Source organism: Colletotrichum higginsianum, chromosome 3 (assembly GCF_001672515.1).
Source record: "Colletotrichum higginsianum IMI 349063 chromosome 3, whole genome shotgun sequence".
In the NCBI taxonomy this organism is placed as follows: Eukaryota; Fungi; Ascomycota; class Sordariomycetes; order Glomerellales; family Glomerellaceae; genus Colletotrichum; species Colletotrichum higginsianum.
In genome coordinates this window covers 5,301,267-5,324,999 of record NC_030956.1, presented here as the reverse complement: position 1 = coordinate 5,324,999, position 23,733 = coordinate 5,301,267, and the positions used below count along the sequence as shown (strand labels likewise).

At 55.9% G+C, this 23,733-nt stretch overlaps 9 protein-coding genes across 9 annotated transcripts; 6 read left to right on the top strand and 3 right to left on the bottom strand.

Moving 5' to 3' along the window:
* Positions 1 to 605: 605 nt before the first annotated feature.
* On the top strand, positions 606 to 1,385 carry CH63R_05143 (Acetyltransferase; the record flags this gene model as incomplete). Its single annotated transcript, XM_018300118.1, has 1 exon — positions 606 to 1,385. One exon carries the CDS (start codon positions 606 to 608, stop codon positions 1,383 to 1,385), a length of 780 nt encoding a protein of 259 aa, XP_018161364.1.
* A 1,276-nt stretch (positions 1,386 to 2,661) lies between these two features.
* Positions 2,662 to 4,861, top strand: CH63R_05142 (Chitin deacetylase 1; the record flags this gene model as incomplete). Its single annotated transcript, XM_018300117.1, has 4 exons — positions 2,662 to 2,672; positions 2,807 to 2,860; positions 2,917 to 3,538; positions 3,638 to 4,861. The coding sequence occupies 4 exons, from the start codon at positions 2,662 to 2,664 to the stop codon at positions 4,859 to 4,861; spliced, it is 1,911 nt and encodes a 636-aa protein (XP_018161363.1).
* An 841-nt stretch (positions 4,862 to 5,702) lies between these two features.
* Positions 5,703 to 5,885, bottom strand: CH63R_05141 (uncharacterized protein; the record flags this gene model as incomplete). Its single annotated transcript, XM_018300116.1, has 1 exon — positions 5,703 to 5,885. The coding sequence occupies one exon, from the start codon at positions 5,883 to 5,885 to the stop codon at positions 5,703 to 5,705; it is 183 nt and encodes a 60-aa protein (XP_018161362.1).
* A 1,982-nt stretch (positions 5,886 to 7,867) lies between these two features.
* Positions 7,868 to 8,887, top strand: CH63R_05140 (uncharacterized protein; the record flags this gene model as incomplete). The annotated part of the gene is made up of 1 exon (XM_018300115.1): positions 7,868 to 8,887. The coding sequence occupies one exon, from the start codon at positions 7,868 to 7,870 to the stop codon at positions 8,885 to 8,887; it is 1,020 nt and encodes a 339-aa protein (XP_018161361.1).
* A 978-nt stretch (positions 8,888 to 9,865) lies between these two features.
* Positions 9,866 to 12,071, top strand: CH63R_05139 (GMC oxidoreductase; the record flags this gene model as incomplete). The annotated part of the gene is made up of 5 exons (XM_018300114.1): positions 9,866 to 10,061; positions 10,152 to 10,463; positions 10,484 to 10,642; positions 10,721 to 11,955; positions 12,024 to 12,071. The coding sequence occupies 5 exons, from the start codon at positions 9,866 to 9,868 to the stop codon at positions 12,069 to 12,071; spliced, it is 1,950 nt and encodes a 649-aa protein (XP_018161360.1).
* Positions 12,072 to 13,677: 1,606 nt separating this feature from the next.
* Positions 13,678 to 15,640, top strand: CH63R_05138 (Major facilitator superfamily transporter; the record flags this gene model as incomplete). Its single annotated transcript, XM_018300113.1, has 4 exons — positions 13,678 to 14,425; positions 14,474 to 14,921; positions 14,990 to 15,566; positions 15,614 to 15,640. The coding sequence occupies 4 exons, from the start codon at positions 13,678 to 13,680 to the stop codon at positions 15,638 to 15,640; spliced, it is 1,800 nt and encodes a 599-aa protein (XP_018161359.1).
* Positions 15,641 to 16,555: 915 nt separating this feature from the next.
* Positions 16,556 to 17,938, top strand: CH63R_05137 (Mandelate racemase muconate lactonizing enzyme family protein; the record flags this gene model as incomplete). The annotated part of the gene is made up of 4 exons (XM_018300112.1): positions 16,556 to 16,731; positions 16,824 to 16,933; positions 16,999 to 17,110; positions 17,185 to 17,938. 4 exons carry the CDS (start codon positions 16,556 to 16,558, stop codon positions 17,936 to 17,938), a joined length of 1,152 nt encoding a protein of 383 aa, XP_018161358.1.
* A 685-nt stretch (positions 17,939 to 18,623) lies between these two features.
* Positions 18,624 to 19,482, bottom strand: CH63R_05136 (2-deoxy-D-gluconate 3-dehydrogenase; the record flags this gene model as incomplete). Its single annotated transcript, XM_018300111.1, has 2 exons — positions 18,624 to 19,283; positions 19,351 to 19,482. The coding sequence occupies 2 exons, from the start codon at positions 19,480 to 19,482 to the stop codon at positions 18,624 to 18,626; spliced, it is 792 nt and encodes a 263-aa protein (XP_018161357.1).
* Positions 19,483 to 20,450: 968 nt separating this feature from the next.
* On the bottom strand, positions 20,451 to 21,485 carry CH63R_05135 (dihydrodipicolinate synthetase; the record flags this gene model as incomplete). The annotated part of the gene is made up of 1 exon (XM_018300110.1): positions 20,451 to 21,485. The coding sequence occupies one exon, from the start codon at positions 21,483 to 21,485 to the stop codon at positions 20,451 to 20,453; it is 1,035 nt and encodes a 344-aa protein (XP_018161356.1).
* Between the last annotated feature and the right edge of the window lie 2,248 nt (positions 21,486 to 23,733).

Sequence of the window (23,733 nt, the reverse complement as noted above, 5' to 3'; positions counted from 1 at the left end):
CTCTACGTCACCGTCATTATGTAGCTCGTAGCCATTTAAAAATGAAGGAAGAAAAAAAAAGATGGTCCCGTCACAAATTGCGGCATCTCACCTATGTTTTCACACTCCATTTCGCGATGCTTGAAAATATCTCAGCGCGACCCGCAGACCCACAGACTGTAACAGTTGATAGCCATTTAATGGAAATGTAGTTGTTTTGTTGAGGCAGACCCGATCTTTGACGAGCTATCAGCCGGTGGTTTGTTGACTCAAGCATCCCCATAGGTGTCTGTCTTGGTTCAAGTACATAACGCGTTAGCGGGAGATTCTGACAGCAAAAATCCATGTTGTTCTCCAGAGACATGTCAATGTCAAGCCAAGGGCGCAGCCGCGTTGTGGGCCTCTTCTAAGTAAGACTCTCTACAAGACACAATGGCGTATCCTTGCCAGGGGTGGCTTTGACAACAAGGCGCGCCTAACCAAAGGCGAGAATTGCCATTGGCAGAGACAAAAGGCTAATTCGGGCTCGGGCTGCGCTGAGAAACAAAATAACGATGACGTGTCTCCGAAAAGCGACGATTTGCGATTTGACAAAAGGTCGTTTATTCAGGCCAGTTCCCGCCAACATGACGACGGCCGGTTTGCGAGGCATAAGCTCGGCACAGAGGGGTTTGAAAACCGTTCCGTTTCATCACGTGTTATTCATTGCTAGCCCAATCCACTCGTTTAAGTGCGTCGCTGGCACCTTTGTGCGGTGGCAACCGATCCTTCGGAACACCAACCACCGCGTCACCCGCAACCCCATCCAGCCCAGGGCGTTTTCATCTTCAACCACGACAGCCATGGCGAAGTCGTCGGACAACCAAGAGGGCAGCCGCCCGTCGGCGGTGACGGCCACCAGACCCGCCACTCTCGCCGACGCCCCGACAATCGCCGACCTCGCCGCCCACGTCTTCACGGTCACGTTCGGCCATTCCGTCGAGCCGCACGAGCTGCAGGCGTTCCTCGACGAGTCCTACAGCCTCGACGCCATCACCAGAGACCTCGAGGACCCCAACAGGGACACCGTCCTCGCCACGGACCCGGCCGGCGACGTCCTCGGCTTCGCCATGCTCACCCGCGGCTCCAAGGAGCCGTGCGTGGCCCACCTCGAGGCGACCGTCGAGCTGCAGCGCATCTACCTGTACCCCAAGGCCCACGGCACGGGCGCCGGCAAGCTCCTGGCGGACCGGCTGGAGGACATGGCCAGGGAGCAGGGGTTCAAGCACATCTGGCTGGGCGTCTGGGAGGAGAACTACCGGGCCAGGAAGGCGTATGAGAAGTGGGGGTACAGGGCGTGCGGTAACCACGACTTTGTTGTCGGGTCGGTGGTCCAGACGGACGACATCATGGTGAAGAAGCTCTGAATGTGGGACACGATAGAGATTTGTGGTTATAAGGAAAAGCGAAGGGGTGACTTAGAACATGGGCTGCGGGAGTGATGGGTTCGCGAGACTTTTCCGCTGAGCATAGAGAAAAAGACTATAGCATGTTTTGTGTTTGAAAGACATGGCAATCCATGATACGTAAGCTGAGTGCTCGAAACTCCAATGGCGCCCCTTTCGACGGATCTGACTATGCGACTGTAATTGTTCAATAGTGACTTCATTCAATTTTACAACTCACCTTCGATGCGGCCCCTACCAACCCTCCACTCTCATCCAAGCAATGTCCTTAGATCTCCAAAGTGTGCAAGTGCCCGCAGAGGCTAGTCTTCAATTTATTCATTTCTTTGGGAATGCTGCAACAATGCAGTGTCTTTTGCTATGCATCTCATGCAGTGGAGAAGCTCTCATCTAGATATAGAATCCGTCGACTCATCGTAAGTGTGTATATATACAGTGTCTAAGGAACAAAGAAACTTGGTTTCACCAAGGGAAAGACTAGTCGTTGAACAGATACTTACTTACTCATAGACGCAGATTGTCTTTTATTTCGACAATATGGAGCTTAAAGGGGTACAGTTCATGCCGAAATAGGAGACTCCTCCCAGCAAAGCTTCCAGTAATTATCTCAAACGGCCCTCGTCCACTTTCTCTTCAGCTCGTCCGTGCAAGTGACTAGAGCATGACTTGCAATAGAGCATTTCTGTTTTTTTTAACTTTTTTTGATGCCGGTGGGATCGATCGAGGTCACCTGCTGTTGAAACTCGGCTCGGGGGATGAAAGCACACCGAATGATTTCATGTGGCCAGCGATGGACCATTTGGTTCCCCGAGTCCCGAGAGTACAGAGAATCATAGCCCGAAGAGAGACTTCTCTTGGAGTTGTCAAATGCCGGCAGGGGGGAGGGGGGGGCTGCAAGCAAGTCCCAAACACCGAGTTATCGGAGCCTCCGATCAGATTAGACAGGCTTCGGACATGGTCCGAGGGGATCCCAGCGAGACATGGCCACGCGGACCTCGGCCGACGTTGAGCACCAGCCTGGGGCGACATCGGCACCGTCACCGGGAACCTCACCAATATCTAAGTCGGATGTCCGCCATCATCGGCCTCGGCGCCTCCCGCAACAACACACATCTCGCCATCGGGCCGTGGACATGACACCAAACGCCCAGCCCTCCTCGGCTTCTCCGCCCCAGGCTGCTCCCTCGGGCGCCGCACTGTTCAACCCCAGAAAGAGGGGGAGGACCGCCTGTACGAGATGCAAAAGCCGTAAGCAAAAGGTTTCTCTGACAAAGGCCCTTCCCCCTCCCGGGAAAACACGTGGGAAAGGGCGTCTTGTTTTTCTGACTCTTGTTTTCAAAAAAGTGTGATGAACAGCTGCCCGTGTGCTCCAACTGCCGCAGGTCGGGCGCGCCGTGTGACAAGGTAGACGTCACCGAGGAAGCCCCTTCAACTGCGTGAGTAGTGGCAGCCCAAGTTGAGTTGCATCGGCATGCGCTGAGATCGGGTGCAGGTACACGAGGGCATTGGAAGCGCGGGTGGCTTTCTTGGAGAGCAAACTGGCCCAGATACCCACTCCGGGAGCGGCCTCAACCCCCTCGAAGGACGTCGCGAGCAACCAGTCAGTCTCGTCAGGCAGGGACAAGAATGCTCTCAGCGACGCCGTTGCGCACGTCTCGCTGGGAAACCTGGAGGCGCCTGTTTACGTCGGCCCTTCGTCGGGGTTGTCCCTGGCCCTGAACCTTGGCGAGATGGTGCAGGCCACGGTCTGGAACAAGATGCTGCCGGACATTCAGGATGGCATTGTCAGCAACCAAGCCGACTGCATCAACCCGGGTCCCAAGTGCCTTGCGGTGGAAGACATGCTGGCTCATAGCATAGTAAAGGAGCCGCCGACCGAAGAGCAAGGGGCCAAGATGTTGAAGGCGTACACATCCCAGTTACACTCCAAGTACCCATTCTTGGAGCCCGAGGAGTTGTGGAAGCTGCACAAGGAACGAGACGCATTGGCCGCCACGCCGACGCAGAGCCTGACCAAGGCCGAGCGGTTTGGGATATTCAAGCTGTATCTCGTCTACGCAATAGGTGCAACGATAGTTCAGCTCACGCAGCGCGGTCCGGGTCTCTCGCCAGAGGTATGTTTACCCCCCCACCGCCACGCCTTTTTCTGTTTTTTGTTGATGCCAGGCTCGTTGACGATCTGCTTCAAGTCACTATACACCACCGCCCTCCAGCACATATCCGCCGCCAGAGAATCGGGGACCGTTCAGAACATCGAGGCAATGACGCTGCTGGTCATGTTCCACCTCCGGTCCACGTCGAGCCACGGACTGTGGTACATGATCGGCCTGGCGATGAGGACGTCCATCGACCTGGGCCTCCACCGCGCCGCACACGAGCAAAACGTTTCAGAGCCCCCCGTCGTGCAACGGAGACGCAGGCTGTTCTGGTCCGTCTACTCCCTGGAGAGGACGATCGCGGTATCGCTGGGGCGGCCCCTGAGCATCGCCGACAACCAGATCGACGTCGAGCTCCCGCACGCCATCATCGGCGATGGTAACATACAACCTGCCGGCGCTCTCGCCGGGAACGACATCACCCTCGCCATAGTCCTCTTCAGGCTTCGCCGCATCGAATCCAGGATCCACCACTCCGTCTACCGCACAGACAAGACCCTGGACGCCCTGCGGCCGAAGCTCGACCGGCTGTACCAGCTCCTCCAGTCGTGGCGGGGGTCCCTGACGGACTGGATCCCGGCATCCCATCCGGACACGAACTACGCCCTTCTTCTCTACAACCGCGCCCTGCGACTCCTCGTCCAACCCTTCCTACCGATCCTGCCGGCCTCAGACCCCTTCTACGGGCTCTGCATGCGCGCGGCGGGCGACATCTGCCAGTCGCACAAGAGGCTCCACCAGACGCTCGACTACGGCCACAGCTTCATCGCCGTCCAGACGGTCTTCGTGGCCGGCGTCACGCTGCTGTACGGCCTCTGGACGCAGGGCGACGCCGTCTGGTCCGTGGCCCTGTCCAACGACATCCGGGCGTGCTCTCTCGTGCTCTTCGTCATGGGCGAGAGGGCCCCCTGGGTCCGCAAGTACCGGGACGCGTTCGAGGTCCTCGTCAACGCCGCCCTGGAGAAGCTCCAAGACAAAGAGTGCGGCCTCGCGGAAATGGCGTCGGCTCGCATGCGGGCCGAGAAGGCGACGGGCTCCTCTGGGAGCGGTGGGCAGGATGCCGATCGAGGGAGTGCGGGGGTTAATACAGCACAGGCGGTCGATGACTTTAACGATTTCCTGCCATCGGGGGACGGCGGCGTCTTCGCTGGCGGCGAGTTTGAGGGCGCTTGGCCGATGGTGGCCGAGCTTGCGAATTGGATAGACCAAGACGGCGGGAGCCCGGTCTGGATGCCCAACTTTGAGCTTCTGCAGAGTCTTTCGGGTACTTGGCATGACTGATGGCAAAGGGCCCAAGAGGAATTGCCTTCCACAAGACTGTGAGGGACGGTCGTTCTACATATCCTCACCGGATAGTCCTTTGTGTTCGTCGCAGCTGGATCAACGGGGAATACAACTAGCCAAGTGGGAATCATGATGTCGTTGTAAATAATATTGCTACATGTTCCATGGTTTTAATCTGATCAGCTTCACTCCTAAGCCGACTTCTTTTTGGGAGGACAGAGTTCTCCTAGGCCTCGTTCATCTCTAGTTATGTGTGCCCATGGAGTGAGATTCTTTCACATGTACACTGTTCCATGTAATAGTACGTCTTAATTTCACGACTCTCTAGCTCGGGCTTTGGTGTCTGAGACGAGTCCATCATTAAACACTTTGCCCCCAATCACCATCATGTCACGAACAGGCCAGGACAATCATATCTGTATGCGCCACAAAGTCAAATGTTTGGCAACGAGAGCCCTGTCACATTGAATTTTATCCTACATAAACACGAGGACTGATCACCCGAAATGGAAATGTCGTATTGTCTGTCGACGACTTGATAGCCTCTCCTACCTAAAGTTTGCAAATCCAAGGGCATCTGCTCCGGGATTCCCATGCTCTCCCAAATGCCAAACTCTGATTCGCGACAAGTCGGGTCCCATGCCGCCCCATTATGATCCCTCTCTGATATAGTTGCAGTCGTGGACCTCGCACCTTTCATAAAATTCGAAAAAGCCCGAGGGTTCCATGTCAAACGTGTGAGCCTTGACGTTCGGATCCTGGGAAGTTCCGTCTTGGAGACTGATCCCCTCCACTGCTGCCCTCTTCTCCAAGTCTTCGACGTACATCGTACAACGGGTCATGGGACTGCCGAGCAGCCACATTCATCGTAGATGGCAGCCACGGTGACCTGCTCGGTCATGTTGGGCACTTTCTGCACCAGGACCTCAAGGGTATCTCGGCTTGGCCGAAAGATGAGGTACGGCTCAGGCACGTCAGCTGGCCGCCCATGCTCGAGGAACTCCCGAGGGTCATTGATCATGGTGCGCCGCGCGGAAATGGGCCATCTTGATCATGGAAAAGGGGCCTGGGCTACGAGTTGGTATTTGCGACGGCCTTGGACTCTCGGCGTGTTCTGCGCAATCTCCTCGGCCCACCAGCGCGCAAACATGGTATGGTGATAGATGCCGCGGATAGCAGCTAGCGCATGTGCGTAGCCCATGCCGCGTTTTGGGTTTGATAACCTGCCGTAGCGGTCAATGTTGCCCTCGAAAGCCGCGAGACAGGTTAGGTCTTTTCTTGACGGTCGGAAGATTAAGTGGTAGAGGTTGGTGCAAGAGCATCATCTCCTCTTCACCCAAAACCGACTCTTGGTGGAACACAGATACAATGGGGATGGAGCTGCAAAGAACGATAGTATCAGACTGTAATGTTGGCGGAAGGGTAAGCTCGAGCTGGCCAAGCTTCAAGGAGTGTCAGGACGTGATCGGTGAAGGGCCAGAAGTAGAGTCTGCCCACGGAAATGCAATTTCGTTACGCCAAGCCTTATATATGCTCAGCTGAACCTGAAAGTCATAACGAGTGACTGATCTAGAGCAGACAGTCAACTGCCTGCCTCACAGGAAAAGTGACTCCAAGACAGCAGATGCAACAATAGCAAGGTTCAGACCGCAAAGGTTAGCCCAAGTCACTTAGCGTCAGCTTCGGCTGTGAGTATTTGTGAGAATGCGTGTTGAACCGTATCGTGGGTGGAAAACTGTCACCGCTCACACCACTCTGTGGCCAGTCCATGGTAGATGGAGCGGCAAGAGCAGAACGGTGGCTCTCCAAGGCAGAGAGGTTGAGCGGTTCGATGACTTTTCGAACGGCGGGGGCCCGTTCAGATAAAGATCAGCTTGCCCACACGGCTGCTACGTGCTGGGACCCACGCATCCTGCCGGAGCCTCATATCATATGGGCGTCAAAGGTAGGATCGGCAACATGCGCATGACACGGATCCCGTCCAGCAGCTTGCAGGCCGTATTACTGAACTGCACAGCCTAGCCAAGGGCAGAGTTCATCTCGAATGGACCTCGTTCGCGTTGAGGGTGGGGTTTCCAGCCAGAGTTTGTCCGTATAAGATGAAAACCAAGCTAACCGTCTCAGGGCAAAACTGGAGGAAGGTTCTTCAGCTATGAGAGGAGTGCGGTCTGTTCTCAGCCGTTGGCACATTGCCCGAAAATAAAATCGGCAGGAGATCAAGGCCGTCGAGGGCCACTGTTATAGGGTGTTTTTACAAGAGGCCTTTCCCAGACGCTAGGGAGCTCCAAGATCGGCTAATAATCATAATTCGGCAGATCCGGTTCATGCAGATGTCGTCAATCTACCAAGCTGCTGGCTGCCCTCGATTATTTCAAATATTCATGCTCCAACAAGACGAATCCGGCCAGGGTACCGTGCTCTTCAGGTTGTTTGACTGGAAAAAGTCTTTAATTGGAAACTCTGTGTATAATCTAAATTAACTGTCCGACTTATACTCTGACTGGCCTGCCCTAGGTTGTCTTCAACGTGCAGTATCTTGTCACCGTTGTTCTTTTACTAGACATTGTGACAGATAGTCTCTTATTCTATTATTATATCATTCTCTCATTCTAACATAAAGTCTCTCATTTTCTTTTTGTGTTCCTCGCTCGCTCTGACAGATAATCGTTCATTCTCTCATTAGACCATCCGCTCGTTCTGACAGACAGTCTTTCACTCTCTTATTGTATCATTTATTCGTTTCTTCTCCCTCCCCAGACATGATCAGCGTGCGCGGTCTCTTACGCTTGCTCCTATGGTTGAGCACGACGTGGCTTTTGGCTGTGCTCCCAGTGCCAGCCGCGGCAGAAATCAACTACTTGTCCCATGCGCATGAACGGGTTTATCTATGGACTCGTTATGACACCTTCACGTAGGATTGGGGTTCATTCCACAGATGGAGTTACACAGAGCTAATGGTGTAAATGGGACAGTCGAATCGAAGGTGCTGACAGGCAGAAACACATGCTTCCGCAGCATCGTCCGAAAAACAAAAAAGACAAGCCTTGGCCTTATCCCCGCTTCGCGAACATAGGGGACGGCGAAGATGGAAAGTTCACGTTCGGTCAATTCCAAGCACGCATCCAGGGAATCAACTGGGATCCCAAGAGGATGCTGCCCGAAGACGTGGAGAAATACAACTCACTAAAGGCCCCATGGTCCAACCCGGACGGCAAAACACCGACGATCCACGAGGTCGCTGAACAGCTCATGGAACTCGGATTCAACGAGCAGCTCGTCGTGGCGGAGTTCGACCCCACGCTGACCAAGGAAAGGTTCCTTGAAGCACCAAAAAAGGAAGCGCCAAAAAAGAAAGCAAAACACCCTTCCCTCTATGTCGCCGCGGACCCTTATAGATCCCCATACAGTTACTACATCGAGCGTGTTGAAGAGCAATTCCAAAGCTACCGAGCCAGAGGCGGCCGCAAGCACGCGGCCATACTGAAGAAGAACAACGATCTGGGCAGGGAGATACTCGAGTGTATCGTGACGCTGCGACGTGAGGACGTAATGAAGCAACTGTACACACAGATGCAGGACGATCTAGACGACGACCTACGCCGAGGGCTCGAGATCCCCAAGAACCTCATCGTGGCCAGATTGGGCGAGCCTTCGCTGGTCCCCGGCGGCAAACCGTACCCAAAGCTGTACATTGACCAAACCATGGACAATGCCTGGAACGACGCGGCCACGCGCGAGAGACTGGAGGCAAAGGGTTTCAAATCCGTCGACCAGTTGGTGGATTGGGCTAAAAAACTCGGCAATCCGGCCGAAACACTTCCTCAAAGGTGGACCAAGTCGAACTTGTCCCATTTCAGAGCGGCCAAGACTTGGAGGTGGGCACTGGCCAAGTCGAGGTCGTCGGTTGATGAGAAGAGACATTTGGGAGATGATTCAGAGGAGCGGGCATTTGGACATGTGCGCCGGGGTCGTAATTATGGTATCAGGGCCAGACGGGCTCCCTGTGTGTCCGCTTGCGCTTAATTGTGTCGAGACTTGATAATGTCTTGATCTACCACCTCGCACCCAGCCCCATTAGACTGAGAGATTGGAATAATAACGGAGATTGGGGCGACCTAAAGATAGGGGCCACTAAGTATCGAAGCTTGGTGCAGCCTTGATATAGACGCCACTATTCGTATCAACCCGTCTGGTCTAAGGTCGTGAGCGCGCAGGGTGCGGAGGGTGAGCAGGGAGACCAAGTTGCTTGCATAGCAAACACATAGTGGCCAACCAGGAATCCTTCAGTGGCATAGGGCATTAGTAACCTCTAATTGTGAGATTGCAGGGGTGGCTGATGGAAGGGAGTCTTGTGCTTCCACCCAGGCAACGTATGGTACATTGGAGAGTCTTATCTGGCCGTGTTGATCAGAGGCTTTTCATGCCGAAGTCCATAGTCTACTACCAGTCGTAAGAGACCCATCATCTTCCTCTCTGGTACAGGAAATCATTTCATGGGCCTGGATAGTTGCACAATACGCAGGTATCCCGCCAAGCTTAACGCGTATCCCACAAATCTGGCCGTGGTCTGGGATTTGGTTCCTGGAGACAGGGATAAAAACATTGGCATCTTAGCTGAATATGGCTAACGAAGAGTAAGCAGAATGCCACCAGACATGCTCCGATGTACAGATACCAAGCGCCGAGACGGCTCACCGCCCAGTAGGGTAGGTCAAAAGAGACTTGGCACGACCACAACGAACCTTTTTCCATGTAGCCGAGTAGCATTCGGGTTTATTGTCTCCGCTCGAGGGGTAAGAGCCTTGTATAAGAGAGGAGTCGCGATGATCCATCTCCTCTGTTCATGTCTCCTTTGTGCCGGCTCGCCCTCCCCAAGAGTCGCGTACGTCAACCAACTCCATCTTCCCTCTCCTGTCGCGGCATTCGTTCTCTAGATATACCATCCAAGTTCTTTTCCGTATTGCTTTCACTAGAGTCATCACCGGGACCAAAACGAAAGAGATGCGTCTCATCACGGCCTTGTCGACTGGCGTGTGCATCCTCGGCGTCGTCGTCGTCGAGGCCCTCCCCCGCCGCGCTCACACTTTTGTCAAGAGGCAAGTCACCGAGCTCCGAGAAGAGTACGACTTCGTCGTCGTCGGCGGTGGTACCTCCGGTCTGACCATCGCCGACCGTGTTTCGGCTGCCTTCCCCGAGAGTGAGTTGTGAATCCTTCCAATGCTAGGTAATACCTAGACGGATGGTCCCAATTCTTTGATGCCGGGGCAATCTTTGACCCCCTTCACAGAGAACGTCCTAGTCATCGAGTACGGCAAGATCGAGGGGACCGTTGGTTACTATGATCCGCCCGAGGATGGCCGTGGAGCCAGCCGCCTGGTCATCAGCTCCCCTCCCGTTGCCAGCGTCAACAACCGAGCCGCTACCGTTCTCCTTGGCATGACTGTGGGCGGAGGGTCCGCCATCAACGGTCAGTTCCTGGACCGTGGCTCCAGATACGACTACGACGAGTGGGCGCGACTCGGTAGCCCCCAGTTCGACGACAGCCCTGATAGTTGGGACTGGGAGAACTTTGGCCCGGCGTTCAAGAAGGCAAACCCCCGTCCCCTGTCCTTTTCCAAGGCCGAATCCGCCATGCTAACGCTGAAATACATCAGTCCTTCTTCCTTACCGAGCCCAACGACGAGCTTGTCGAGAAGTACGGCTACACTTGGAATGCCTCCGCGTACACCGGCGACGCGATCGAGGCCTCTTTCCCGCCCTTTCAGTGGCCTGCCCAGCGTATGTGACTTTCATAGACGGGTAAACCACATTAGGAATAGTGAAGACACTGAACATGACATGTTGACACCTCCACAGGGTTCGGGTGGCGGGCTTTCGAGGAGTTCGGTCTCGATGCCCCCGCCAGCTGCGACGACGGGGACAAGCACGGCATCTGCTGGGTTCCCACGGCACAGAACTCCGAGACCGTCGAGCGGTCTCACGCCGGTGTTGGTCACTACACCAGGATCGCCGAGACCCGTCCCAACCTCGACCTCCTCGTCGAGCACAAGGTCACACGCCTCGTAGTCGACAAGGACAAAACAAGTGTCCCCGCCGTCGAGTTTCGCCCCGTGGCCCCGGGCGGCGAGGTCCGGACCATCCGCCCCAAGCACGAGGTTATCCTGTCGGCCGGCGCCGTCCACACGCCCCAGATTCTCCAGCGCAGCGGCATCGCCTCTTCCGCGTACCTCGAGTCTGAGGGCATCGAGCTCGTCGAGGACCTCCCTGGCGTCGGCCAGAACTTCCAAGACCACTGCGGCGTCCCCGTGGCCTACTCTTACGACACCCCCCGCCCCAGCGAGGCCGACGTCGCCAACAACGCGACCTACGCCGCCGAGGCCGTCGCACAGTTCCGCGAGCGCCCTGCCCGGGGCCCTTACACTCTCGCCATGGGCAACAGCGCCGCCTACGTCGCCCTCCGGCACGTCACCCCGGAGTGGGAGCGGATCGTCGCAGACATCCGCGCCCAGATCGGGGACCGCTCCGTCCTCCGCTATCTCCCCGCCGGCGCCGCCGAGCCCGTCCGCGAAGGCTACATGGCGCAGCTCGAGATCATCGCCCAGGCGCTCGAGCACCCTGAGCACCCCATCCTCGAGATGCCCTTCCAGGCGGAGCCAGGGACGGGATTCCTCCTGAAGCCGCTCAGCCGCGGCTCCGTCGTCCTCAACTCCACCGACCACGATGCCACGCCCGTCGTCAACTACGCCACCGGCGCGAACCCCGTCGATCTCGAAATCATGGCCGCCTACGTCGACTACTTCCGCCGCCTCTACTCCACCGACACGTGGCAGGGGCTTGGCGCCGTCGAGGTCGCCCCGGGTGCCCATGTCACCGACCACGACGCCCTCATCGAGTACGTCAAGGACAACGTGATCCAGTCGCTCATGCATCCGTGCTGCACGGCTGCTATGCTCCCCCGCGAGAAGGGCGGCGTCGTCGACTCGAGCCTGTCCGTCTACGGCATCCCGGGCCTCCGCGTTGCCGACTGCTCCATCATCCCCACCATCCCTGCTGCGCACACCACCACGACGGCGTACGCTATTGGCGAGAAGGTAAGTCGTTCCCTGCTGCGTCCCGTCACTGTTCTTCAGGGAATTCGTCATTGCTAATAGATTTGCAGGCTGCTGAGATCATCATCCGCCGGTGGAAGAAGAAGTGCAAGGCTTGAGATGAGCTAGTCAAGCATCATCAGAACTTGATGTCCTTCTTGGGAAGAAGGGGGGAGGGCGGAGGGGGTCCACATGGCCGTACAAGTATGGACAGCGACTATGAAGATAATCTTCACAACTGTTGCCACCCTCAAGTCCCTTTGAAGCCTGCCAATTGGCCAGCCCTTCTTAGACAAACACGGTGTAAGTCAGGAGTTGCGGCACAACACAATGTTCTGGTTCGGTCCGAACCTTAACGTCAAAAACCCTAATAAGGGGTTAATTAATGAATCAGATAACAACTGGATAAAAGTTAAATTTAATAAACTCTATACAAAAGAGACGTGAGATAACTACCAGATCAAAAGTTTTGACAAGCCTTTTCAAGCACTACACTTACACCTTAGGTTTGCCTCTATCCACTACTCATGCTATCTCTAGGCAAGCGATACCCGCATAACCAGCAGACCAATAGATGCCCCTAGGAGAGTGTACAGACTATTCTGTGGTTGACGGTTAATGACTGGCGCCTGCACTCACACGCCGATAACAGACGCCTCTTCGTTTGTGCACCTCCTCACCTTGCTCTGCTAACCCTGCGCACGACAAATACTGCCCAAGCAGTTCATAAGGCAGCCAGAGCGAGGCAAGCGGCTGGGTAAGTTGGTTGCACTCGAACCACCTCGTTGTGTGCCACTTTGATATGGACACCTACAGTACGGCTCCTAGCTTATATCTATTTCGACTTCCTGTTCAGTCCGCCCCTCGATGTCAAGAAACCGGATAATGTCAACGCTCAAGTGAAGACATTTGTTAGTGTGGAAGTACCTTACAAGAAGAAATGTCTCATTTGATTGGCGGCCCGAGTCAAGGGGTCCAGCCACCTAACAAATGTACCGCGACACCATCAGCGCGACTAACCGAGAGAGGGTAGCCAGCATCGTCTGACGTTGTCTCGATGAGAAGACAGGCCCCGACGGCGTTTGAAACCTGCTGATAGTGCCAGGGTGCGTGCCGACGATCAGGGCATTTTCGGACAGTGACCCGGCTGTCTAGATACTTTGCGAATAGTATCATACCCGTCTGTCCAGGCTAACAACAGCATCTTCCTCTTCATTGGCGACTGTGCACATTCGAACCATCATGTTCTTGGTCAACCACCTCGGACATGCTCCGAGAAGACCACTGGCCATCCCGTCGGCTTCGGATCCTCCGATCTGTGGAGACGACCACAGCAAAAAATGCCGAACCCCCCCCTGTTTGGTATGACGCATACAGATTTTTTTCGCCTTTCCACGCAGTTCCTTTCGCCGAGTCCGGAGCCGAGATGATGTAGATGGACCAATCTTTTTGACGGCGGTGATCCGAGTCTTGGCTCTTCTCCCCCCCCTGGACGGGCTGGTATCCATTATCCATCTTATCAACACGCCTCCAATATCGGATTCCGGTCGAGAATTTTTCACGCTTCGTGTCTTACAGGAGTATATCAACCGTAGAATCGTCACTCAAACCTCGCATGCATCCACTTGCTTAAAGAGAAGATCTCCCATGTGCTTCTAGCATCCAAATGCTGCGACCTTATCAAGCCCCCCGTTCTCTCCTGATCGCCACCAAAGGGTTCCAAACATGAGGGGCGACCTCGAGACGACCAGGGCCGAAAAGGCCCTCCACGACCAGACCGACATCCTCCCGCTGAGGAAGCTGCTCGTCGTGTTCGCGACACTCGCCGTCACCCTGCTCGTCTCCTTCATCGACCAGAACGGCATCAGCGTCACGCTGCCCACCATCGCCGCCGACCTCGACGCCGAGGCCACCATCTCCTGGGCCGGCACCGCGTCGCTCGTCGCCAACACGACCTTCCAGATGCTCTACGGCCGCTTCTCCGACATCTTTGGCCGCAAGGCCGTCTTCCTGACCGCCGTCGCGCTGCTGTCCGTCGCCGACCTGCTGTGCGGCCTGTCGCGGAATGCGGCCATGTTCTACGTCTTCCGCGGTGTCGCGGGCATCGGCGGCGGCGGCATCTCGAACCTCGCCATGATCATCGTCTCGGACGTCGTCACCCTCGAGCAGCGGGGCAAGTACCAGGGCATCCTCGGCTCCATGATCGGGCTGGGCAACGTCCTCGGGCCCTTCCTCGCCGCCGCCTTTGTCGAGAGGGCGACGTGGAGGGCCTTTTTCTGGATGCTCTCGCCGCTCGGCGTCATCGTCGGCGTCATCTCCTATTTCCTCCTGCCGTCCAAGCCGCCGCAGGACGAATTTGTAGAGAGCGTCAAGAAGATCGATTATGCCGGCTCCCTGACATCCTCGGCCGGGGTTATCTTGTTGTTGATTCCCATCTCTGGGGGTACGTACTACAATACATATGATGCTCTGAGTGTGTAAATCACAACTTGTCGATATTGTTACTTACAGACACTACCAGGTGGTGCCTACTTCCCATGGAACTCGGCCATGGTCATAAGCATGCTCACGATCGGTGCCCTCGCCCTTGTCTCTTTTGTAATTGTTGAATGGAAGTTTGCGAAACTCCCCATGATGCCGGGTAGGTCTACCGTCTCGAGCGCACCGAGTATCGTTGCCAGACAGACCAACAGTGCTAATCTCGCCGAGACAGTCCCTATTTTCAAGAACAAAGTCATTGTCGTTCTGTTAACTCAGTCCTTCCTCTTTGGTGCGGTGTACCAATCGTATCTCTACTATGTTCCCCTCTACCTCCAGAACGCACATCAGTACTCGGTCATCCAGTCTGCTGCAATCTACGTCGCACTCGTCGTCTGCCAGTCCGTCTTCTCCATCATCTCGGGCCAGTACATCTCGAGGGTTCAACGTTACGGAGAGGTAATATGGGCTGGGTTTGGTCTTTGGACTTTGTACGTCGAAATCATGGCCCCTCACTCTCTGTGACTTTGATCTTTTCCACGACTAACACACCTCACAGGGGCGCGGGACTGACTCTGATCTACGATCGCCACACCAAGCCGGGAGTCATCGTCATCCCGCTGCTCATCATCGGCATCGGCGTCGGCTTCATCTTCCAGCCGACCCTCGTCGCCCTCCAGGCGCACTCCATCAAGTCCCGACGGGCCGTCATCACGTCCAACCGCAACTTCTTCCGGTGCGCCGGCGGCGCGTGCGGCCTCGCCGTGTCCGCGGCGGTGCTGCAGGCGACCCTGCGAGCGAAGCTGCCGCCAGAGTTCAAGGACCTGGCGAGCAGCACCTATTCGATACCCGAGCTGAACGAGCAGGACATGTCCGCCGTCCTGGATGCGTACATGGCCGCGAGCCGGGCAGTCTTCATTCTCCAGATACCGTTGATCGGGTTGTGCCTGATTGGTTGCTTGTTCATCAAAGACCGAGGTCTGCATCCGATCGAGGATGTAAAAGCAGAAGAGTCATCAAGTGAAAGTCGAGATGAAGAAGATGGAGTTTCATCACAAGAGAAGAGTTCGGGGAACGGCAACGATAGAAACGATGAACAAATATTGGCGCCTGTTTCCAGCAGCCGGCGGGGAGTGGTAAGTAATTGATACCGTATGATTCATGAACATGATACACGACATAGAGGGCACGACAAGATATAGAAAAGTAGACTTGATAGTAATAGGAATAGATGCACGATTAAACTCTTTACAGAGTTCATCATTGCAGGCCCAAGGTTGTATTCAATGGTACATCGTAGGCTCAAGGGCACACACACCATCTTGCAACTAGTAAGGGATAGGGTTACGTTGATACAGACACATCCAACACCATGAGTATGTCGTCGGGTGGGAGTCTCCTCGGCTTCGACCAGTGTCTTTGGCAAGTCAATCGGATGCGGAATCACTACGAACTCATGACGTTGCGAGCTTCCCACTACACCCTGCAGCCCCAACAGATAACCTTCCCAAAGAGCCTCGACGGGCGTTAGAAACCCGGAACCTGCAATCTGCAGCCCGTGGAAGGATTATAAGGATTGGTCATGGGCCGATTGGCAATAAACGACGGCGTAAGAGAATCCACCCGCCATACACGCAAACCCCACGTCCGCCGCAGGGCAAATTGAGGAGCCGCCCCCTCCCAAGACACCCCCCCCTGCAGTTTGTTCTGAGACAGAGGAGGAGCGGGAACAACCCCGAGGCTTCCTGCGTCGTGACCGGATGAGTGGAGGGCGGTGGCATGGGAATATGTACACCCCCGTAAGTAATCCCGGTTGGTACCTTTCGTAGCTCCGGTCGTGGGGGTCAAGAGACTCTTGGTGGGGGTTGGAACGCGGGGTGCACCACATCTTGCGTGGACGCAAACATGGAGGTGGATCGGGTTGCGCATGTGGCCTCCTCAAGGCGGAGATTCATGATGCGGAGTGCTTCGTTAAGAATGGACGGTATGTGTATCCCATACGCTTCGTGTTCTGCAGTCCAAATCCTCGATATCAGTCAGTCCTTTGAGCTAGAAACAAGCCGAAGCAGGGAACCATCGACACGACCCCTTCACTTACACACGCCACGGAAGAGATTAGCACACCATGGCGAAAATCACAACAGTCCGGTATTACCGCGTGAAGCCTCGCTGGCTCATGGTCAAGATCACCGACGAGGATGGTGAGTACGGCTGGGGCGAGGCCACGCTGGAAGGACACGATCTAGCTGTCGAGGGAAGCCTCGAGGAGATGATTCCCAGGATAGTTGGCCTGGAAGCAAAGTAAGTCGTCTCTAGGCCACCGAAATTGGTACATGATTGGATGTCATAAGGTCGGTTATTCTTCACATGAGACTCAGGCTGATCATTAACAGCAACATCGAGCACATCTGGCAAACGTTCTGGAGACACGGCTTCTACCGAGGAGGCCCGGTGTTCATGTCAGCAATGTCCGGTATCGACATCGCATTGTGGGATTTGAAAGGTACGCCATCAAGTCTGTGAATCCAACACTTTCACAGGCTGACATCTCATGATCCATAATTCCAGGACGCAAGTTGAAGGTACCCATCTATGAGCTGCTGGGCGGCCAAGTGCGCGACAAGGTGCAGGTGTACTGCTGGATCGGCGGCGACAGGCCATCAGACGTCGAAGCAGCGGCGTAAGTCTCCCACGATAACACCCGGGGGAGGGGAGGGGGGGAGACAAAACCTCCATGCTGACATCTCTTCACAGCAAGAAGCGTATCGAGCAGGGCCTGACGTGCGTCAAGATGAACGCAACCGAGGACATGAACTGGGTCGACTCGCCCAAGGTCCTCAAGGCCACGGTCGAGCGCATCAAGCAGGTCAAGGCCCTCGGCCTCGACGTCGGCCTCGACTTCCACGGCCGGCTGCACAAGGCCATGGCCAAGCAGCTCGCGCGCGCCCTGGAGCCCCACGAGCCGCTCTTCATCGAGGAGCCGCTGCTGTGCGAGCACCCGGAGGCCATCAAGCAGCTGGCGAACCAGACGACGATCCCCATCGCCTTTGGCGAGCGGCTGTACACGAGGTGGGACATCAAGCGGTTCCTCGAGGACGCGAGCGTCGACATCCTGCAGCCGGACATCGCGCACGCCGGGGGGATCTCCGAGACGAAGCGGATCGCCACCATGGCCGAGGCCTACGACGTGGCCATCGCGCCGCACTGCCCGCTCGGCCCCGTCGCGTTCGCGGCGAGCGTGCAGGTCGCGCTGTCGTCGCCCAACTTCTCCATTCTCGAGATGAGCCTGGGCATGCACTACAACACCGAGGCCGGTGACATTGATCTGTTGACGTACCTGAAGAACCCCGGCGTGTTTGACATCGAAGGGGGCTACGTCAGGGCGCCGACGGGGTACGGGCTGGGCATCGAGATCGACGAGGACATGGTTGTGAAGATCTCCAAGGAGACGAAGCCGTGGCAGTGCAAGGTATTCCACGGCCCTGATGGGAGCATCCGGGAGTGGTAGTCAGAAGAGATAGAGTCCGATGGACTTTGGTCTCTACGAGTGTTACAGTAAAGCCATGTAATCAAATCAACCCAGAATAAGGTCTTTTGGGGCAACTTTGAGTCACTGGAGTCACAGGCATAGGATGTCAACATTGACACACATGGTTTGCCATAAACCTACGAGACTTGTGATGGTCGGAACATTGGGCGGGTTATCATCCCTTCAAAAGCTTGGAAGTGAAAGGGGACCTTCAGCAATTACACGCATACTTCAGTGTGTTATACCCTATCACTTGCACAACGTACGAGACGTGGAGATGCCTGATGGTATCGATATGGAAAATACGAAGAGACAACTCTGAGAAGACAAGATTCAACTTTAGACAATAGGATGCCCGATTCTCTTTTGCCTAAATAAAACATCGCTAGTGACTGACCACGTAGATCAACCAATACTGCGGAAACCTGTTAAGCTCTCAAGTCAACCCCCACTGAGTGATCAACTGGGCCAGACCACCACCATCCCCCCAAGTGCCGTCGGGATATTTACAAAAGAGTTGATTGTCAGCAGACGATGTGGTCCACCGGAGACACCCCAAGTGTCACATCCAGTCTCCCTAAGCTGGACAACATCCGGCCAGAGCACCATCCTGAATACCGCATCCGTCCACACACATACACACACACACACACACCAACGCCACTCACCGGCCCATCCAGCCCCCGTCGACGGTCAGCAGCTCGCCCGAAACGTACAGGCTCCCCGCCCCCGCGAGGAACACCGTGGCGCCCTTGAAGTCCTCGGGCGTGCCCCATCTGCCCGCGGGGATCCGCGCCAGGATGCCCGCCGCGCGCCCGGGGTCGCCCATGAGCGCCTCGTTCATGTCCGTGGCGACGTACCCCGGCGCCACGGCGTTGACGTTGACCCCCTGGCCCGCCCACTCGTTACTCAGGGCCTTTGTGAGCTGCGCGATGCCGCCCTTGGCCGCCGCGTACGCGGGCACCGTGATGCCCCCTTGGAAGCTGACGAGCGAGGCGACGTTGATGATGCTGCCGCGGTGGCCGGTGGTCGGGTTCGGTGGCCGCGTGAGCATGTAGGCGCCCAGGTCGCGGCAGAGGGTCCAGACCGTCTTCAGGTTGACCTGCAGCACCTCGTCCCAGTCGCCCATGGGGAACCGGTGGGCCGGGTGTCTGCGCTGGATGCCGGCGCAGGTGACGAGGATGCTGACGTCGTGGCCGTCGGCGAGGATCCGTTGCGTCAGGCCCTCTACTTGGTCCTGGTTGGACAGGTCCGCCGTGTAGACGGTGGCCGTCCTGCCGATTGCCTCGATTTGCCTCTTGGTTTCCGTGTTGCTCTCGTCTCTCTGCTGTGGTGTCAGAAACAGGAATCGGTGTGCCTATTGTTGTCCATCTCAGGGGTGCCACGCTTACTTGGATGAGAATGATATCTGAACCCGCTTCCGCCAGCGATAATGCCATGGCCTGGCCGATGCCTCTGGTGCCTCCAGTCACCACAGCCGTACGGCCGTCCAAAGAGAAAAGCTTTTCAAGAATGCTCGACATTGTTGCTATTGTTGCGTATTGTTTTTAGAGAGTCCAATGTCCATCTTGAGTCCTTCGTCTGATATCTACCTTCATATCCGTCATCCTCATCCCACCGATCATCATCTTGTTCGCCAAATGTCAGAGGCCCCCCTCCCCCATCTTGGAGGACGTTTGAGACCCCCACGACAGCACTCCGTTGAAACTTGTGCGTGTCCGTATTATTCCCCCCAGCTAGATCCGAGCTTCGGCTGCAAACAGAACTCTGCATGAAGTGGAGCTCAGGTGATTCGTGTATTGTCACGATGAGGTGGCCAGCTCACTAGCTTGCCAGCCATGCCCGCGCAAGTCGTCACGGAGGAACCAGCGGGGAAAGCTGAGTGGTAGAGGGGGGATGATCAGCCCATTGGGATCGCAGCAACCCGCATCACATCGGGCAAGCCCCGGTGTCTGACCCGCATAATACGGGGTAGTTGGGGGTCAGGGTCAGCATCACGAGTCGGGGATGTTCACGAGCCGCTTCGACGGATTTGACTTGAGTGACATCTTACGTGGGGGCCAGCTTGTTACCCCCTTGGACTGTGTGGCCTGGAACCATCAGCATCGGAAGAGCTGAGGTAGATTTAGTTCACTTCTGCTTGATGCGGGAATGTGAGGGATAGATTGGAACCTGGCTGTAATGAGAATAATCAACAAATGGTGTCTCGAGAGTCGAGCTGAGCGACAGTTGATACATCCGGGATTCTTTGGGCTACAGAGACAGTGCCTCTACCGTCAAAAACATGACTGGAAAGAGGTCTTTGTGAACGATACAGACTCAGGATCAACAAGACCTAAAGAATCGAGGCGTTTATGCAGGGTTTTGGGACAGGACAGGCTCCTGGTCTTACAAGCAATGGACGCTCAGGGAAGTTGAATTAATGCATTGTGACTATGCAGTGCTTCTGCAGTCTGCCTCTCCACGTTCTACATGATATTTAGTCCTTAATCTACTTCTCCAACGCTCTCTCCAGCGCAACCAGCTCGGCGAAGCCGTCAAGCTGCTTCGTGAGGCGCTCCCCCTCCAGCAGCGCGCATGGTCTCCGGGGGAGCCCTCCGTATGAGTAGTACTCCTGCAGCGCCGCCTTGACCGAGACGAAGCCGCCCTGGATGGCTGTCCAGTCGCCCCGCGCCACGACGGCCTGCAGCTCCCTCGCCTCGGCCAGCTTCCCCTCGTCCCAGAGGGTCATGAGCCGCACGCAGGCCCGGGGCGCGATGTTACCCGTGCCGCCGATGATGCCGTGGCCGCCGACGACCAGCGTCTGCAGCGTGAAGTCGACGCTGCCACCGAACGTCCGGAACGGGGCGGCGGTGGCGGCTGTGCCGGCCTCGGCGTCGCCGCTGCCCTTCTTCGGGGCCGTCGTGGCGGCGGCTATCCGGGCCAGCTTGCCCGTGTTCCCGCACGTCAGCTTCACGCCGACGATGTTGGGGTGCCTCGACAGGGCGATGATGGTGTCGGAGTTGAGGTCCAGGCCGCTGCAGGCGCCCGGGTAGTTGTAGATGAGGACGGGGACGGGGCTCTCGTCGGCGACCTCGCGGAAGTGCTGCAGGATGTGGTCGGTGGCGAGGAGGCCGCCGTAGTAGGCCGGCGGCAGGACGAGGGCGTAGTCGCCGCCCGACGAGGCGGCTTCGCGGCAGAGCTGGACGGTTTCCCTCGTCGACTGGGCGCCGCAGCCGACGATCAGGGGGAGGTCGGCCTTCCCGGCCGCGTCGAGGGCCGCCCGCGTGGTCCGGTTGATGAGTTGTCGTTCGGCGTGGTCGAGGTGGACGGCTTCGCCGTTGGAGCCGTGGGTGACGAGGCCGGCGACGCCGGCTGCGGCGAGACGGACCGCGTGGGAGGTCGTCGTCTCGACGTCTACTGAGTCGTCGTCACGGAAGAAGGCCACCGTCGGGACGTAGAGGCCCGGGGCCAGAGCCGGTTGTGAGGCATGGCTTGTGCCGTTCCCGTTGTGGTGGTGAGAATTGCCGATGGCTGAAGGAGACATGACGACGGTTGATGGAGGGAAACGGGCTCGGAGGGGAAGAGAGAGAGAGGGAGAGAGAGAGAGAGGAGAAAGAGAATAGAATGGTACTTAGGAACTTAGTCTAATTAGTCGTGAATAAAGCTTCTTGTATAAAAAGCCCGCCGCAGGATGCAAGGAGTCAGGCCAGCGGCGCATGAATAGTCATCATGGGATCAACTTATCGCCCCCCCCCCCCCCTTGAGTCGGTCTGTGTAGTCGTGTGTGTGTGTACACAAATAAATATCCAACTATTCCCAAACCGTAGAAAAGATCCATGCCAACGAAAAGTGCTACCCCCACGCCGGCACCTCTCCCATCCTAAAGGGCAGGTTTATACGTGATCCGACCCGAGGCATCTCCCCAGCTCCGCCGGCTCCCAAGAAAACCACCCCCACAGATCGGAGGAAAATAAGGGATCCGGAGGACCATCCCGCGGGGGGGCGTTTCTGGTAGCAAATAGCTACGGTCCCCCCCCTCCTGGGCGGCGGCGGCCAAGGGAGAGAGGGAGAGAGATAGAGAGAGTCCCTCACTTTACCCCATCCAAACTCCACTGTATCTTCTCCACACAGCCAGACCTTAGGGGCCCAACAGATCATGTAATTAGTGTCATGTAACGTCGGGCACCCACTTTTCGCCCACCCCCCCATTTCGCCCACCCATAAATGAGGCTATCCCCATCATAACCACCAAGTTCAATTAACTATTGACTTCGTCTAGATGCCACCACAATACAGCTTTCAGCTTCACTAGGTAAATCAGACTCGCTGGATTCATCCGTGATACCCTCTTTTTCGCCAGCCTCAATTTGAGCCTTCTGGATGTCCTTGATATTGGCGAACTTGGTGTTTGGGTCGATCTGGACTGTCCTTCTTTTCCTTGCTGCATTATTGGTGACTTGGGCCTGCAGGAGCTCAAGATTATGCTGGGCAGTTGCCAGCTTATAGGACTGCTCGCTGAAGCCTTTTTTCACCTTTATGAAAAGGAGGCGTTGAGTACTAGCATCATTATCCAGCTCTGTGAATAGCTTCAACTGGCCAGCCAGATCCTTCATCTTCCTTGGCGTCGACCATGCCACTGCAGACGATACAGAAGCCCATCCTTCAGCTCCCCTGCCTTCCTTGACTTCCTCCTTGCCTCCAGACTGCCCTTTGCAGGTCTGATGAGATGATGCTGATGGTGTTGGTGTTGATGGGAGCAGCAGACGACTCATAAGGGGCTTTGCCATAGAAACAGGCCATAGTCCAGTCCATTTCCACCCACTTTTAATGTTCTGGATCGTCATCCCTGCCAGGGCAGCCTTATAATAACAGCCTAGGAAGTTCCTCTTGCCTACAACAGTAGAGTCATTCCAATGACTAAGGTATCCAAGCTCCTTCCTATAGGCTGCCTTTAATGGGCCAAAGACTGACTGATCAAGTGGCTGGAGGACATGGGAGGTATGTGGTGGTAAGAACAATAGATGGATGTTGTTTATATAGCAGAGCCACATAAAGTCCGTCGTTGTATGGCTCCCATGCCCATCCAAGACCAGCAGTCTAACCTCCTCCTTGCCCTGAGGGACAGTCTGAGGGATGAAGACCTTCTGCAGCCATTCAACTGCAGTGGCATCTGTTGTCCATCCATTCTCTGTTGCTGTAAACTGCCAGCCTTCATAAGGGCCAAGATCCAAAGGAAACCACTGCTGCTGGACTGTTATACCCTTATATATAATGAGGGGATGCAGTCTGTGGCCCAGGGCAGAGATGCATTCAATAATAGATACCCATGCCCTTGATCCAGGCTGTTTCTTGCGAACAGACTTCGTCTCAGACATGCCCAGCACCAGCCCATTAGATCCTTGCCCCTCAAGGATACCAGTCTCATCCATGTTGTATCTGTTGGCTGGTTTAATGCTGATGATCTCTGGCATGGCGAGATGCTTGAACCAGTCCCTGATGACCTCAGTAGATGCCCCATTAACACGTCTAGAATCGATAGGGCGACTTCTCTGGACCTTGACTGAAGGATTCCTATTCAGAAAGGCTGTTATCCAACCTTTCCCTATAGGCTCTGTATCCCCCATAGCATGGAGGATCCTCTCTGCGAATAGCTTCACTTGCAGATGGGTTGGAGCAACACCAAGGGCATGCTGAATGCGAATCCATTCAGCCAACTTAGCCTCCTGACCTATAGAGAGTCTCTGATGGTCAGCAAAGGCAAGTTGCCTTGGTTGGCAGCCCTTGATGCGACT